This window comes from Chiloscyllium plagiosum, chromosome 6 (genome assembly GCF_004010195.1).
Source record: "Chiloscyllium plagiosum isolate BGI_BamShark_2017 chromosome 6, ASM401019v2, whole genome shotgun sequence".
In the NCBI taxonomy this organism is placed as follows: Eukaryota; Metazoa; Chordata; class Chondrichthyes; order Orectolobiformes; family Hemiscylliidae; genus Chiloscyllium; species Chiloscyllium plagiosum.
In genome coordinates, this window is record NC_057715.1 from 62,312,745 (window position 1) to 62,330,809 (window position 18,065).

At 41.1% G+C, this 18,065-nt stretch overlaps 1 protein-coding gene across 12 annotated transcripts in view; it reads left to right on the forward strand.

Annotated features, from left to right (window-relative positions):
• Positions 1-18,065, forward strand: part of tenm4 (teneurin transmembrane protein 4) — a 660,982-nt gene that overhangs the window by 613,773 nt on the left and 29,144 nt on the right. For all 12 annotated transcript variants that reach the window (XM_043691653.1, XM_043691652.1, XM_043691657.1 and 9 more), the window contains one exon: positions 1,313-1,548. In XM_043691653.1, the coding sequence (XP_043547588.1) occupies positions 1,313-1,548 (236 nt within the window). The remainder of the gene's footprint in view (positions 1-1,312; positions 1,549-18,065) is intronic.

The following is an 18,065-nucleotide window of genomic DNA, read 5'->3' on the forward strand; positions in this document are numbered from 1 at the left end:
CTAAACTTGAGTAAGGGAATATGTGCAGTCTTGCAAAGGCCACAGAGTTATTATAGCTTCCAGTGAAAGATGATAAATAGGAGATATCAGAAGGCCTGGCCATTTCACACATACTGCTGCTCTCTATTTCATCAAAGTCAATGAGACAGCAAATCAGGCAGGGTGTATGGCAAGCAGCTAATCTAATCTTACCCTTTCTAATATTATATTAGGATAATTATTGTTAAATATCACAGCAAAAAGCTAAGTCCGTCTTAATGTAGAAATGAGAGCTGGAAGTAATACATTGAAGAATCACTTGTATTTTTATCCAAATAATGTGAGTCGGATGGTGTAGTAAGTTAAACAGCAGCTTTTATTCTTCAAGAATTCAAATCAAGGCCAAATTATACAGGTCCTGAAGGAAACCATTTTGGACAGTCTCAATCCGGTTCTCTCGAGGCCACAATTGTTGCTAATTCAACACTAAGTGGCAAGATCCTTCAAGAATGTGCTGTACATCTTGCAGTACTGTACCGGACCTGTTTCTGGCTGTAATGGGAAGAGTTTGATTCACAGGTTTTAATACACAAGTAACATTGACCTTGTAAACCAATCTCCATGTATTTAGCATTGGATTCCTCAGCTTTCATCCAGGATCTAAAAGAGGAATATTACGCTTCGGAAGGCCCACACTGGTCTCATTGCCATTCTATTATTTTCCTTGTAACTGCTTGGATGGAGTTACTTCTCCTTATTAAACAAAATAGGAATCAAGTAGAGACTTAAGACAACAATAGACAATAGGTGCAGGAGTAGGCCATTCCGCACTTTGAGCGTGCACCACCATTCAACATGATCATGGCCGAGTAACACATTTTTTTGCGGTTATCACCAGTTTCCTACCTCAAGATGTGTGGAGTGAGAGAACTCCCTACAATTTGGGAGCGATTGTGTCTGTTCTTCAACTTTTGACAGTACATTCCTCCTTTATATTTTCATACTACCTTTCCTCACTGACTATTGAACCAAACAGATCTGAAAGAGACAAGTTAGCAATCATCTTTCAGGCCGTAAACAATGGTATTCATTCATGTGCAACGTTTGACACTTTTCTGCAGCACCAAAGCTTAGATTAAAAAAACGGTGATGTGTAAATTTGAACTTGTATCCACCCAAGTCCACAAGGTTCACCAACCTTTCATTCATCCTTTGCTCAAGTAATCAACAGCAATGTTTGTATTGACTGGCTAGCTGATTTGTAATCCAGATATTCACATTTCCCACACATAATTTGTAATAATTGGGAATTATCAAATGCTTGTATTCTTAGATCAAGTTAGAAATGGATATCATATTGGTGCCGATGGCTCACTGAGACTCATGCTAGCTAATGGTATGGAAGTTGCCTTGCAAACGGAGCCACATCTCTTAGGTGGCACTGTAAATCCTACAGTTGGAAAGCGCAATGTTACCTTACCCATTGAGAATGGTTTAAACTTGGTGGAATGGCGACAGCGGAAAGAACAAACAAGGGGACAGATCACAATATTTGGACGAAGACTTAGGGTGAGTAAAACAAAACAAAATTAAGGTACATACAATCCAGAGATTTACAATGTTGACCTTCACTTTGATTGCATCTTCTTCAAGAATGAACTTTGTTGAATAGAAAGTTAATATCATAACCAAGTCTTACAAATCATAAAATCATTTCAGATGAACAAGGTCATTACATCTATTTGAATTCATCCATTTAGAAAGATTTTGCATTATGCCCGTACAGCATTGGTTTGAGTTATCTCAAAAATAATTTGAAGTTTTTCACCTGCACTGTTCTATCTGAAACCTTTGCCCCATTGTTTTAAGTTTTTCATTTATCAGTTTGATGCTGCATTCATGTGCCTTCCTCTTACAATTTAAAATGGTATCCATGATTTAATACATTTCATTCTCTTAATACCCGCAAATATCTGGACCAGTTCACAGACCAGATTTTATCTCAAGGTGACTGTACAGCCATTGATTTTTTTGTCTTAATTATAACTCTGCATGGGGGTGGATTTGGAATGAATCAGAATTTCACAAGACTGGCCAGATTTTACTATCAGATGTAGGAATCATGAGGCAGAAATTGTCTTGTGTCACAATCTCACCTTCATCACCTGTCTGTTGGGAAACAGGACTTTCTCAATGGAAGGCCCATCATTGTGCCTGATGCAGGGATGCTATCTTGATCAGTAGACCTTAAGCCGGAGCCAAGGTGGAAAGGTCCTAGAGTGAATGCCTTGAAAGGCCCAGCTCAATCACCATTTACTTTAAAGAGTTCCAATGAACAGCAGATCTGAGGCTCAACTGTTGACAATAAAAATGCATAGATAATCTCATTGGGCATTCATTTAACAAAACAAATGTCTGCTCAAAGGTTAGCCCTTCTATTGAATCATTCTCTTTGCTTCTCACCTCTCCCTCACTGACCTGCCTCAACATTCCTTTGCTTCTACTTTCACCCCAAATGTCCACAAAATTCCTACAATTTAACTTCCAGGATATTTCTTCGCTTTCTGTCCTGTCATTAAATCTGTTCCTGTGTTGTGGAGGGCATCCAAAACCCCCACAGTGAAAGTCTTGCAAGGGTTGACCATTAACACTCTGATAGGATGGGCACGCTTCCTGTCCCATACACTTATTCCATGCCCCACAGAGAGGCTGAGGTCCTTCAAGTCAATTCAAAACTCAACTTGTGCATCAATAAACAAACAGTTATTTTAACATTCAAACCTCAATATACTCTCACTGAATGGGGTTCTCACTGAATCAATGACAAACCCTTTCAGTCAAGAGCCCTGTTTCTGGCAAGTCAGTCAGAGGATTAGTTAAAGAAGAATAGATTTCTTAATGTTAGGTTTGATATCTTTCTGTAAGATTCCCTATCAGCTCGAAATCAAGGCCGTATGAGTTGTAAGCAAAGTATTAGTTTCTCCAAGGCTTCTTTGGAGACTCTTTCAGAAGAGATCAGAGTAAGAGTGGATGTTTTCTTCCTAAAAATGCAAGGAAGAGCCTGAGCTATTAAGCTTACCATACATAAGAGATTGCTCAACTATTCAGCTCCAGGAACCTCCCCCTCACCACCCAGATCCAGTGGAGGAAGTTTTTCAATCACCTATCAAGTAGAGTTAGGGTAAATCAAGTTCTTGATTTCTCCAAAGATCTCAACATATGATAACAATTGTTCACCACACCACCGCTTTTCACTGTGTCTTACATTCTTCATTGCACAGAACAAGACCAAATTCTCCAAATTAAGCCACTCTTTTGTTTACTGACAGGATATGAGCAATGTTAGAATGCATTGCCCAATCCGCTGTCCTTGAATGTTACTTAACATTCTGCACTCCTCAAGTGTTGTTAGGGAAGTAGTTTCTGAATTTTGACCCAATGATTGTGAACCAACAATATTCTTCCAAGTTAGGATGTTGTGGGACCTGGAAGGGAAATTATAGGTGGTAGTGTTTTCAAGTATCTGCTTGTTTAAGGTCACGGCTTTGGTCTCAAACCTTCTGTATGGTGTCACATTTTTGGGGTATTGTCGGTTTCTTGTGCTTTCTTGGATCTGAATTCATCCAGACAATAGAGCGTAAGCAGGCTACCTCTGACTTATGGCTTGAAATTGCTTAAAAGCCCTTGGGGTGTCAACAGAATCCCCAGTCTCCTTCGTGTTCTTGTAGCATGACATTGATTGTTGGTCCAATTAATTTTCTGTTCAGTGGTAACCCTGCTTTGGGTATTTCTGTCCCTCAGTAGCAGTACAGCTTTAAGGTAGCCAACAACCATTTTAAAAAGCTGTTGGTACCAAATAACATGCTCATTTGCTTCAGGTATTATGTGTCAGGAGAGCTGAAAAATTATCCAAAGGCACAGATTATCCAATAAAGTGGAAGCTAAGCTCACGGCAATGGCAAGGCACACAGTCTGCAACAAACATAGCTCCTGCCGTCACAGTGCTTGAAGCATGGAGTTGGCCATATACTTTTTTAAAAATGTATTTTAACCTGCAATGCCTGGTTACATACTTTATTCGTACCTTGTTCCAATGAATCAAGTCACAGATTGTCTATAACTGAAACTTCGCTGTCCTCACTGAGAATAAGGTTTATTCACATTATTGATGTTATAAGCACATGAGAAGTAGGTGCAGGAATTTGTCATATCAACCTTGACACCTGCTCCACCATGAAATACCAACATGGTTATCTTCAAACTCATAAGCAGAAGAGAGAAAGGAAAGATATTCATACCAATTGCAAATAAACAATTTGCCCGTTTATCATGGAGAATATTTGATATTTCCAAAGCTGAGAACACACTGAATCAGACAGTCATAGATTCCTGACTTCACAGCGCCTGTGCTACTCTGACCTGCCAAGGAAGAAAGAAAGGTAGTGCATGGAGGAAAGATAAGGCAAGAAAAGGCAGAATATAAAATATGTTAAGTGCTAAACAAATATAGTTGTTGCTTGTTCAGCAACAAAATTGTTTTATAATGGAGGGAAGGCTCCAGAAGAGCAGAACAGGGATTGAGGAAAGTCAAATTAACAGGAATACATTGCAATGGAAATTGCTTATCCAATTGTGTTGACCAACAGTAAGACCTATGCAGTGTCAATATTCCAATGTTGCAAAATTTTGTGAACATTGTCTAAATTGGCACTTTTTGCCTATACTTTGTGCAGCATGCATGGCATAGTCCTTAATTTTTCACATCTTGGCCCTGTTGTTATGTGACTTCAGCTCAAGGTTTGATGGCTCAGTTGGATTTCAATCATCAAGGTATAAATGAATACAAAAAAAAAAGTGTTATTTCAATATATCATAGATTTCATTTGTGGACATTGGGCTAACTTTAAAAGCTAAATGAATATTTTTCAGTCATGTCATCATATATATAATAATGTAGATTAAAGTCAAAAGCAATTCAAAGTTTTTTTTATGCCATGAATCTAATCAGGTTTTTGTGTGGCAAAGTCTGGTTAGCAAGATTAGATCTCACGGAATACAGGGAGAGCCAGTCATTTGGATGCAGAACTGGCTCAAAGGTAGAAGACAGAGGGTGGTGGTGGAGGGTTGTTTTTCAGACTAGAGGCCTGTGACCAGTGGAGCGCCACAAGGATCAGTGCTGGGTCCACTACTTTTTGTCATTTATATAAATGATTTGGATATGAGACATAACAGGTATAGTTAGTAAGTTTGCAGTTGACACCAAAATTGGAGGTGTAGCTGACAGCGAAGAAGGTTACCTCAGATTACAACTGAATCATGATCAGATGGGCCAATGGGCTGAGACGTGGCAGATGGAGTTTAATTTAGATAAATGCGAGGTGCTGCATTTTGGGAAAGCAAATCTTAGCAGGACTTATACACTTAATGGTAAGGTCCCAGTAAGTGTTGCTGAACAAAGAGACCTAAGAGTGCAGGTTCATAGCTCCTTGACAGTGGAGACTCCGGTAGATAGGATAGTGAAGAAGGTGTTTGGTATGCTTTTCTTTATTGGTCAGAGTATTGAGTACAGGAGTTGGGAGATCATGTTGCGACTATACAGGACATTGGTTAGGCCACTGTTGGAATATTGTGTGCAATTCTGGTCTCCTTCCTATCAGAAAGATGTGGTGAAATTTAAAAGGGTTCAGAAAAGATTTACAAGGATGTTGCCAGGGTTGGAGGATTTGTGCTGTAGGGAGAGGCTGAACAGGCTGGGGCTGTGGAGCATCGGATGCTGAGGGATGACCTTATAGGGGTTTACAAAATCATGAAGGGCATGGATAGGATAAATAGACAAAGTCTTTTCCCTGGAGTGGGGGAGTCCAGCACTAGAGGGCATAGATTTAGGGTAAGAGGGGAAAGATATAGAAGAGACCTAAAGGGCAACGTTTTCACGCATAGGGTGATACATGTATGAAATGAGCTGCCACAGGAAGTTGTGGAGGCTAGTACAATTATAACATTTAAAAGGCATTTGGATGGGTATATGAATAGGAAAGGTTTGGAGGAATATGTGTTGGGTGCTGGCAGGTGGGACTAGATAGGTTTGGGATATCTGGTTCGCATGGAGACGGGTTGAGCTGAAGAGTCTGTTTCCATGCTGTACATCTCTATGACTCGAAGTGCCATGAAGAGAGAATTATAGAAATTACAGTTTTTTTAACATACATTTTATATGTTGGTGATTGCTAATTGTTTAAATTTCTCAAATTAATGAATTAGTTGCATATCCACAAATTGAGTGAATCACTATGAAGAAAAGTTTTCTTTTAACTTGTACTGCAAACTAAGCATAAAATAGAAATGAGTAGCTGCATGACTCCTGATCAAAGCCAATTGTGATGATGTCAATTCTCACATACCCACCAACAATAAAACATTTGGTAATGTGAATGTAAGGAAATGCAACAGCCACCCTTAACATATCTTTCCTAAATATTAATCATCTGTCAAGTGTTCTGCAATATTAATAGATATGTTACAGATTTCTAATTTGGTGTGTGAAATGTTTAATACTTTGCCTGAAATATAAAAACGGAGTTCACAATGCTCTTCCTGATTTTTACATGCATAATTTGTTTATTTGCTGGATATGGTGACTGCAGCTTGAAGTATAAGAAATAGGTACAGGAGAGACTGTATGACCTCTCGAGTTATTCAGTACAATAATTGCTGCCTCAACTTCAGTTTCCTACCTGATTCCCCAAATCCCTTGATTGGGCTCACTTCATAGCATTCTAGCCATATGTTTGACTTTGGGTTGAAATCTCACACCAGGACTCAAACACAAAAGTCAAATCTGGCATTCCAGTGCTGCACTTGAGACTAGCTGCATTACTGGAGGTGTAACCTTTGATAAGACATTGAACTTCTGCTACCTACTCAGATATATGTAAAAGATTCTATGGCACAATTGAGAATAAGAGTAAAGAAACTATACACGAGATTCTTGCCAATATTTATCCATCAGTTACATCATAAAAACAGACTATTTGGACATTAGCATTTTGGTGTTTGTAAGAGTTTGCTGTGTGCAAAATTTGCTGCTGGATATGGTGACTGCAGCTTGAAATATAAGAAATAGGTACAGGAGAGACTGTATGACCTCTCGAGTTATTCAGTACAATAATAGCTGCCTCAACTTCAGTTTCCTAAATCCCTTGATTCCCTTTTGATGAATATTCTTCTTCTGCATTCTTATAACTAATGTGAATAACCTCATGCTTCTCCACAATATATTCCATTTCTACCATGTTGCCTACTCACTTGACCCTCTTTGGGTCTTCACAGAATATACACTCACCTCGCTTTGTATCATCAGCAAAATCAGTTATGTTATTCTTAGTCTCTTTGTCTAAGTCATGAATGTAGATGAGAAATAGCTGGAGCCCAACCACTGATCACCATGGCAGTCCACTAATCACAGAGTGCCAACTTGAAAATGCTCCATTTATCCCTCTTCGTAATGTTGTGTCCAATAACCAATCATCTATTCATTGTAATGTATTCTAGCTAATTCCATGAAAACTAGCCTTGCGTATTAATCTTTAGTGCAGCATTGCCTTTTGGAAATCCAGGCGTATTATACAATAATATCTACTCTTGATTCAAGCTTTATATTAACATGCTCAAAAAACTCTTAACCAGTTTGTCAGACATGATTCCCCCTTTGTAAAACCCAAATTGGCTTTTTCTGTGTATACTATGAGTTTCTAAGTGCTATCTTCTATCTTCTAATAGAAGATTCCAGCATTTTGCAAATAACACGTCTGGCTGTTGTCATCATGTGATGTCTTAGACAATATAGGGTATGCTAGTGTATGAAAGGGATTTAAATTTTAGGATAGTTCATTTTTTTAATTTACATTAGACTAACTATGTACATTCCAACAAAACACAAGGTGTAAGTTGTTAGCTCCTCTCTTCAGAATCCCTAAAACATTATAGGATCATGACTTAATTATTTAGAAAGCTTTCTTTATACATAGTCTTAACCCAAGTGTTTATCTTTATATAGTACTGTATTTATGCATCCTCCTATACCTCACTCCACATTTCTTAAAGGACTACCTGGGCTCAGTGGTTAGCACTGCTGCCTCACAGCACCAGAGACCCGAGTTCAATTCCCGCCTCAGGCTGTCTGTGTGGAGTTTGCGCACTCTCCCCATGTCTGCGTGGGTTTGCTCCAGTTTCCTCCCACAGTCCAAAAATGTGCAGGTTAGGTGAATTGGCCATGCTAAATTGCCTGTAGTGTTAGATGTAGGGGAATGGATGTGGGTGGGTTGTTCTTCAGAGTGTAGGTGTGGACTTGTTGGGTCAAAAGGCCTGTTTCCATACTGTAAGTAATCTAATGCTCCTTCTGTCAAAACCTTTATCATCAACAATCTCATACGAAGTTCTCTTTGAGATCTGCATTCTTCAATTTCACAAACATACTCCCAGAGACATTGGACGGAACCTTCCCAACTCGCTGAAGGATGGTGTCCATGGCAGGAACATTGGGAAAACAGGATGTTTCTTGACATTGAGGGCAGAGAGTCACATTTTCCAAGCAAGTTTTGAGTGGCGAGACTAAGTTCTCCCTCGTGGGCAGCTGTTTGCATGGATTATCATTTGTTATCACCCTCATTATTATTTAACCTCACTTCATTGAATGATGAGTTATTGATCTGAATGAATGAATGAATCTGAATAAATGATCACTTCATTGATTTGCAGTTTCCTGTTTACCCATCCACCAGATAGAAATTAGATGCCAAAGATGCCCAAATTGAAAGTCAGAGCAGGTACATGAAAACTCCAGCTCACAACTTACTCCTTACTTGGATACCATGCACCAATATCTCAGGGCAAACCCCATGGACAGCAACCCACATCTATGAATCTTGGCATCCCAATCATACCAGTCCCACTGCATCCTCATTGCATATCTCTGATCCACTTAAAATGTGATTTTGCAATTCAGTGCTGTATTTTGGAGTGCACTGACACTTTCCATTGCAGTATTGCTGACAGAGAAAGGAAATCATCTCATGGATTAAACCAGGCAAGATCAGGGATCCTCACTTGCTCTATTAGCACTCACTGGGTTGAGCCAATTTGGATATTTGGATCTCTGCCTCTCCCTCCCTTGCTTTTTTTGTGCCTTTCCCCTTCAACTAGAACTAGCAGACTCATTGTATTTCTCTCTTGCCTTGCTTTTTACTGCTGATGAAAAGCCAGGAAACTTGTCATTGATGCTGATATCTTGCTGTAAGGCCCCATGCTACATCAATATCACATTTCCATCACGTTAGCAATGCACTCGGCAAATACATTGCATACACTTCAACCAAATGGCCATGTTAAGGGAAACAGTCTTCAGGCAGGGGTTCCCAGCTCAGTCGGTCAAAGGCAGCACTTCGTATTAGTCCAGGGACTTGGACACAGACAAATGGCGACTTGAGACAATTGAGGTCATGGTTTGAATCTTTGCCATTTTCTTGCTTTTACAGGTTTGTTTGGCAGAAGTGATATCTTCACAACTACATGATTCATTTTCTTCTTTGTAAACAATTTACTTGTTGAAAGCATTTTACTTATTTTGTGTTAAACTGAACACCATTCTTGTGTGGTATGGTATATGGCTTGTTTTTTGGAGTTTTTTCTTTAGAAGATGGAGAAGTCCACTTCTTCACTTGAACTTATCCCTTCATCACCTCAACACCTAATTTCAGACTTGAGTTTGGTGTAAATCGTTACTGACTGTGCTGCCATCTGCAAATGTTTCCAGTGTCTGTCTTCCACTATACATCTTCTCAAGTAGTGTTAGCAGTTTATTTGTTGCCTCTTTGGCTGTATTTCTTTTGAATTTTGTGCAGCTTGGAATTTGAACTCAATTTACTTTTACAGCAGTAGAAGACATTTCACTCAAACCATTATAATCATAGCTTTCCATCTCATTTACTGTGTGAAACACTCCAATGTTACTAACCTCAGGAGATTATTATTTTTGTGTTGGTTCTTCCACAAATTTATGTCACTCAATGATGTTTTCTACTGTTTACCTTCACTCTGGATGCCCTCATGATTCTTTTTGTGCTAGCTATATCTTCAAATGGCTTACCTTTTACAGTCAGTGTGGTATATCGGTTTCTACTTCCTCAAGCTTCTAAATAACTTCAGGAATTTGCTTCTGAATTTATTTCTGGATTATTTATTTGGTTCTAGATGATGCATAAAGTTTCAAAAATGTCTCTGTCTTTGTATTTAGCCCTGTTGACAGATGTTTTACTTAAAATTTAATCTCTCCTGAGCCTTGGACTTAATTTGGTGATGGTTGTAGTGCAACTTGATTGAGCCACTCTACATTATCAGAAGGTATTGAGACCCCTGTTCCTATGTCAATTTTAAAATTGCCAGGTTATGAATTGACATCTATGTTAACACTCCAATATTTGCTTTTCAATTCCTTGATTGCCCAAGTAAAGTAATTTCTATGTTGTCTCACTTTTTTAAATTTCTTAAATGCGGCTCTTTTTTAAATGTTTCTCCCTCTGTTAGATGGATAACATTTTTTTTAAATGACATATTGATTTGAAATGACCAACTCTATTGCAATTATGGTGCTCTGTGGTTTTGGGAGGATGCTCCTCACATCGAAAATATCATCCTGCCTCAGGAGGTACATTGCAAAATGACATCTGGTGCAGTTCATATTTCTGTGGCATCAGTGCTGATGTGCTTTTGCAGCTGATATATAGTGAATGCTTCAATCCTTTCCTTTTTCCGTGAGATTACTCCCTCTTCCCTCATAAAGAGTCAGTTTTATTTTTGACTTCAGCCTCTTTCTAGTCGTTTGCTCCATTTTAGTCACAGTTACATCTTTCCTAGACCCTAGGAGGTCTGAAAGAATTTCCTCAAGAGCATTGTCTGTTAATATTCCATAATATAATTGCCTGCCAATAATAAAGGTCGCTATGAGATGTGTCTGCCTTTTCTAAGCATTTGTTCTTTCAATTAAATTGTGTATTCAATAATATTGTGTTACCAAACACTAAAAGTTGTGATTCTATCCCACATGCAGCTGTCTGTTTGTTCGCCTCTATCTTAGAACATCCTCCATGATGCTACCCACCACATACATCAAGGTGCAGATCTGATCTTCATTGGTCTTCTTCACCAAAACTGAAGCCTTTTCTATATTATTTAAATCATTTCTGACAATTCAGCCATTTTTCTGCCTGTGATGGACACGTCACATTGTTTGAGTATTTTTGAAAGCAGCAAGGTCAAATTCATTTCTCACCTTTTGGAGATGCCAGTGTTGGACTGGGGTGTACAAAGTTAAAAATCACACAACACCAGGTTATAGTCCAACAGATTTAATTGGAAGCACACTAGCTTTCGGAGCATCGCTCCCTCATCAGGTGGTAGTGGAGGGCTCAATCCTAACACACAGAATTTACAGCAAAAATTTATAGTGTGATGTAACTGAAATTATACATTGAAAAATTGATTGTCTGTTAAGCTTTCATCTGTTAGAATCTGTTAGAATACGTTTTTGAGCAAAGTACAATGTAACCCTGCAAGTACAAATTCACCCCACAAGATATGTGTACATGTGGGTCTTTGTCTGTCTGTCGGTTGTGTCTGTCTGGGTTGGGGGTTGTGAGTTTGAGAAAGCATATGTGTGTGTGTGTAGTGAGTGCAGAGTATCTTAAGTCTGTGAGGGGGTGCATGTGTGAGTGTGGGAGTGTGTGTGTCTGTAAGGGTGTGTGTGCATGTCTGTGTGCTTCTGTGTATGTGTGTGTCCGTGTGTATGTGTGTATAGGAGTGTCTGTGTGTGTGTGTAGGAGTATCTGTGTGTGTGTGTGTATATAATGCAATGGTGGTCACCTGTAATGTGACATGAACCCAAAGTCCCGGTTGAAGCCCTCCCTATGGGTACCGAACTAGCCATCAGCCTCTGCTCGGCCACTTTTCGCTGCGAAGTCCGCCTTAGAGGATGGTCACCCGAAGGTCCGAGGTCGATGTCCTGGACTGCTGAAGTGTTCCCCAACTGGGAGGGAACACTCCTGTCTGTTGATTGTTGTGTGGTGCCCATTCATCCGTTGTCGTAGCCTTTGCTCGGTTTCCCCAATGTACCATGCCGCAGGGCATCCTTGCCTGCAACATATAAGATAGACAACGTTGGCTGAGTCACATGAGTATCTGCCGTGTACAAGGTGGGAGGTGTCCCCACGTGTAATGGTGGTATCTATGTCCATACTCTGACATGTCTTGCAGCACCTACCGTGACAGGGTTGTATGGAGTTGTCCTGAGAGCCGGGCAGCTTGCTACGAACAATGATCTGTTTGAGGTTTGGCGGTTGTTTAAAGGCAAATAGTGGAGGTGTGGGGAAGGTCTTGGTGAGGTGCTCATCCTCGTTGATAATGTGTTGCAGGTCACGAAGAACATGGCATAGCTTTTCAGTTCCTGGGAAATATTGAACAATGAAGGGTACCCTGTCAGTTGCAGCACGTGTCTGTCTCCTGAGGAGGTCATTACAGTTTCTTGCTGTGGCACATCGGAGCTGGCGGTCGATGAGTTGGGCATCATACCCCGTTCTTGTGAGGGCATTCCTGAGTCCTTCCAAGTGTCCGTCACGTTCCTCCTCATCTGAGCAGATCCGGTATATACGTAGGGCTTGTCCATAGGGGATGGCTGTTTTAAAATGTTTTGGGTGGAAGCTGGAGAAGTGCAGCATTGTGAGGTTGTCTGTGTGTTTGCGGTAGAGTGTGGTGCTGAGGTGCCCATCCTCAATGGAGATTTCTCACCGCCAAAATGGACCCATTGGTTCTGGCAGCAGACACGGAGGAGTTCATCAGATGAATGAGACTCCGCGAATTGTTTCAAGGTGCCAGCAGTGATCCCAATGAGTCCACTAATGAACTGGAACAGTCATCACAGGGATCTGTAGAGGAGCGACCAAAGAAGGTGTCAACATGGATCCCACCGGACGGCCGCTGCCCTGGGCTTGACATGTATGCTCAAACCATCAGGAAATATATAAATGGCAGATTCATCAGCCGTACCCACAAGATAGAGCAAAACATCACCTGTTCACAACGCAATGCCATCCAGGCTCTCAAAACCAATCACAACATTGTCATCAAACCAGCAGATAAAGGAGGAGCCATTGTCATTCAGAATAGGACAGATTACTGCAGGTAAGTGTACCGACAACTGAACAGCCAGGAACACTACCAGCTGATCCGACCAAAGAACATACCCGTGAATTAAACACACTGATCAGAACTTTGGATCCAATTCTTCAGAGTTCCCTTCGCACCCTCATCCCACGTACTTCTCGTGTAGGCGACTTCTACTGCCTTCCAAAGGTACACAAAGCCAACATACCAGGACGTCCCTTCGTATCGGGCAATGGGACCCTATGTGAGAATCTCTCCGGCTATGTGGAAGGCATCTTGAAACCTATTGTACAGGGGATCTCCAGCTTCTGTCGCGACACTACGGATTTCTTACAGAAACTCAACACCCACAGACCAGTCGAACCGGGAACATTCCTCGTCACAATGGACGTTTCCGCACTCTACACCAGCATCCCCCACAATGATGGCATCGTGGCAACAGCCTCAGTACTCAACACCAACAACTGGCAATCTCCAAACACCATCCTACAACTCATCCGCTTTATCCTTGATCACAATGTCTTCACCTTTGACAACCAGTTCTTCATCCAGACACATGGAACAGCCATGGGGACCAAATTTGCACCCCAATATGCCAACATTTTTATGCACGAGTTCGAACAAGACTTCTCTGTGCAGGATCTCCAACCAACATTATACACCAGGTACATTGACGACATTTTCTTCCTCTGGACCCATGGCAAGGAGTCACTGATAAAAACTACAAAGTGACATCAACAAGTTTCATCCCACCATCAAACTCACCATGGACTATTGTCGACTATCTGTCTCATTCTTGGACGCATGCATCTCCATCGAGGAGGGCACCTCAGCACCATACTCTACCGTAAACCCGCAGACAACCTCACAATGCTGCACTTCTCCAGCTTCCACCCAAAACATATTTAAAGCCATCTCCTATGGACAAGCCCTACATTCCTGATGAAGGGCTTTTGCCCAAAACGTCGATTTCGCTGCTCCTTGGATGCTGCCTGAACTGCTGTGCTCTTCCAGCACCACTAATCCAGAATCTGGTTTCCAGCATCTGCAGTCATTGTTTTTACCCTTACGTGTACACCAGATCTGCTCAGTTGAGGAGGAACATGACGGACACCTGGAAGTACTCAGGGATGCCCTCACAAGAATGGGGTACAATGCCCAACTCATCGACCGCCAGTTCCGACGTGCCAGGGCTAGGAACCGTAATGACCTCCTCAGGAGACAGACACGTGCTGCAACCGACAGGGTACCCTTCATTGTTCAATATTTCCCAGGAGCTGAAAAGCCATGCCATGTTCTTAGTGGCCTGCAACACACTATCAATGAGGATGAGCACCTCACCAAGACCTTCCCAAGCCTCCACTACTTGCCTTTAAACAACCGTCAAACCTCAAACAGATTCATAGCAAGCTGCCTGGCTCTCAGGACAACTCCATACAACCCTGTCACAGTAGGTGCTGCAAGACATGTCAGAGTATGGACATAGATGCCACCATTACACGTGGGGACACCTCCCACCTTGTACATGGCAGATATTCATGTGACTCAGCCAACGTTGTTTATCTTATACGTTGCAAGCAAGGATGCCCGGAGGCATGGTACATTGGGGAAAGTGAGCAAAGGCTACGACAACGGATGAATGGGCACCACACAACAATCAACAGATAGGAGTGTTCCCTCCCAGTTGGCGAACACTTCAGTGGTCCAGGACATTCAACCTCGGAGCTTCGGGTGACCATCCTCCAAGGCGGACTTCGGGATAGGCAGCAGCGAAAAGTGGCCGAGCAGAGGCTGATAGCTAAGTTCGGTACCCATAGGGAGGACCTCAACCAGGACCTTGGGTTCATGTCACATTACAGCTGACTACCATTGCACTATACACACACACAGACACTCCTACACACACACACACACAGACACTCTTATACACACATACACACGGACACACATATACACAGAAGCACACAGACATGCACACACACCCTTACAGACACACACACTCCCACACTCACACATGCACCCCCTCACAGACTTAAGATACTCTGCACTCACTACACACACACACATATGCTTTCTCAAACTCACAACCCCCAACCCAGACAGACACAACCGACAGACAGACAAAGACCCACATGTACACATATCTTGTGGGGTGAATTTGTACTTGCAGGGTTACATTGTACTTTGCTCAAAAACTGCATGCATTCATGTAAAACTCCGTTATCTCACTTTTTAGATTAGAATCAATCTAAACATCATGGCATAGACAGAGAACACAGGGGGCTAACACCGTCAACATATTGTCTAGCTATCACCATTGTTAACAGCTAACCCGAGAATGCAACGTTTTTAAAAAAAAAGGTTTTGTGATTTACACATGAAAGAAGTGAAACTATCATGATATTCTAACAGATGAAAGCTTAACAGACAATCAATTTTTCAATTTCAGTTACATCACACTGTAAATTTTTGCTGCAAATTCTGTGTGTTAGAATTGAGCCCTCCACTACCACCTGATGAAGGAGCGACACTCCGAAAGCTAGTGTGCTTCCAATTAAACCTGTTGGACTATAACCTGGTGTTGTGTGATTTTTAAATTTCTCACCCTGGTTTTCTTCTTGATCTGCTTATTTGCCAATCATAGGACTGCATTTCAAATAACGTAAAAAAAGTTGTATTGAATCTTTTCAGCTGTTCTCCCTTCTTCATACACATGAGATCTTTGGAAACTGTGTTGTAAAATTGATATTTCTGATTATTATGTGCCATTTTAGAAAAAAAATGATTGTTGGACCACCCTGGCCAAAGAGAAAGGAATAAGACTATGTATTATTCTTAACAATTTAGAGGTTTATTTTGAATTTGAAAGTCACGATATATGGTAGTAAGTGTTCACATATTTAGCTGAATATTCAGGTACTCGACTGAAATAGTTGTGTATGATTGGATACAGAAATATGTTCATTAAAAGGCTATGTTCATTCAAGTTATTTGAAAACTCCATCTTGGGAAATTAAGTTGACATGTTAAGTTATTCATGGTTCAATTTGAACCACTACTATGAAATGATTTTGTTTCACTGGGAACTTGAAACTGACTGACTAACTGGGATAACTGCAGTAGTCTCAAATCAATGGTAATTCTATGACTCCATGTTCATAAATAACAATTCAAGTCTTTGTTAATTCAGTTGTTAGACATTATAGGTGCTGTGCCCGAATTCTAATTGATTAACATAGCTATCCAAGAGCTAATATTTATTTGCTGAAAATGTGTTGCTGGAAAAGTTCGCAGCAGGTCAGGCAGCATCCAAGGAGCAGGAGAATCGACGTTTCGGGCATAAGCCCTTCTTCAGGAATGAGGAAAGTGTGTCCAGCAGGCTAAGATAAAAGGTAGGGAGGAGGGACTTGGGGGAGGTGCGTTGGAAATGCGATAGGTGGAAGGAGGTCAAGGTGAGGGTGATAGGCCGGAGTGGGGGTGGGGGCGGGGGCGGAGAGGTCAGGAAGAAGATTGCAGGTTAGGAAGGCGGTGCTGAGTTTGAGGGATTTAACTGAGACAAGGTGTGGGGAGGGGAAATTAGGAAACTGGAGAAATCTGAGTTCATCCCTTGTGGTTGGAGGGTTCCTAGGCGGAAGATGAGGCGCTCTTCCTCCAACCGTCGTGTTGCTATGGTCTGGCGATGGAGGAGTCCAAGGACCTGCATGTCCTTGGTGGAGTGGGAGGGGGAGATGAAGTGTTGAGCCACGGGGTGGTTGGGTTGGTTGGTCCGGGTGTCCCAGAGGTATTCTCTGAAACGTTCCGCAAGTAGGCGGCCTGTCTCCCCAATATAGAGGAGGCCACATCGGGTGCAGCGGATAATATTTATTTACCATTTATAATTAGCCAGCACACTGCAAGTGGATGTAAATCTTAAGCATTGAATTAATTTAGCAGCAAAACCGATCTAGTTTACTCAATCATGCTGGGATGGACACTCACACTATTGTCGGCATTTTTGGAGGCTAGAGTTAAGACATCAGCCTGAATGACCAGCAAATTGAAGGTAAATTTGGTTCAATTTATTTTCCTTCCCAAAAAGTAACAGAAAATTTTCCAAATTAAATCTGATCTTTCTCACTTTAAAATGCATAAAAATTTATGCATATATTAAAAATAGTCTGAATGAGGAGGAGGGAATGGACAAAAGGAATGTGAAGTCGAACATAAGGGGGAGCACAACCCACAACTCTTCTTGAAGAAGATACTGAGTGTAGATGGGTTGTATAAAACTTAATGTGGAAATATGTACTAAAGGAGTACATTTCACCACAAAAGCATTTGGAGAGCTTTAGCTTAAGGATCTGGGACTGCGGTCATTTGCTCGCACAGATCTTTCTAGTGGCATGCAAGTTACAACCACATGGGCAGCTTCTATGGCACAAGGTATTTACACGCATCCAACTTGGATCTCTACATTATCTGGCAGATTATATATTTTCAGCTAAAATTTGGGAATCATTCAGTTTGTTATTATAACAAGGTCACGATAATTTAGGTGTAGCTAGTTTAATAAGATTTCTTATCTTTCCTAGTTTGTGTAAATTCAACTCCGCCAATGATGTTTTATCAGCCTTGAGAGAAAATCACTCCAATTTACCCAACAAGAAACTTACTTTCTGAATGGTTAGCATACATGTGACAACATGCAAAGAGTACTGCATCTCAAAAGATTTGTTTGAAGGCTCTTGTGAGACAATATCACTAACTCCAGAAGCCAACCTCCTCTTTCTTAATAAAGTACCTAATAAAGTGGCTTTTTCTTGTTCTAACCCATCTTGTAGTCTGAGGACCAATCAGAAGTGACTGACTTCTCCAATGCTCAAAAAAACTCACAG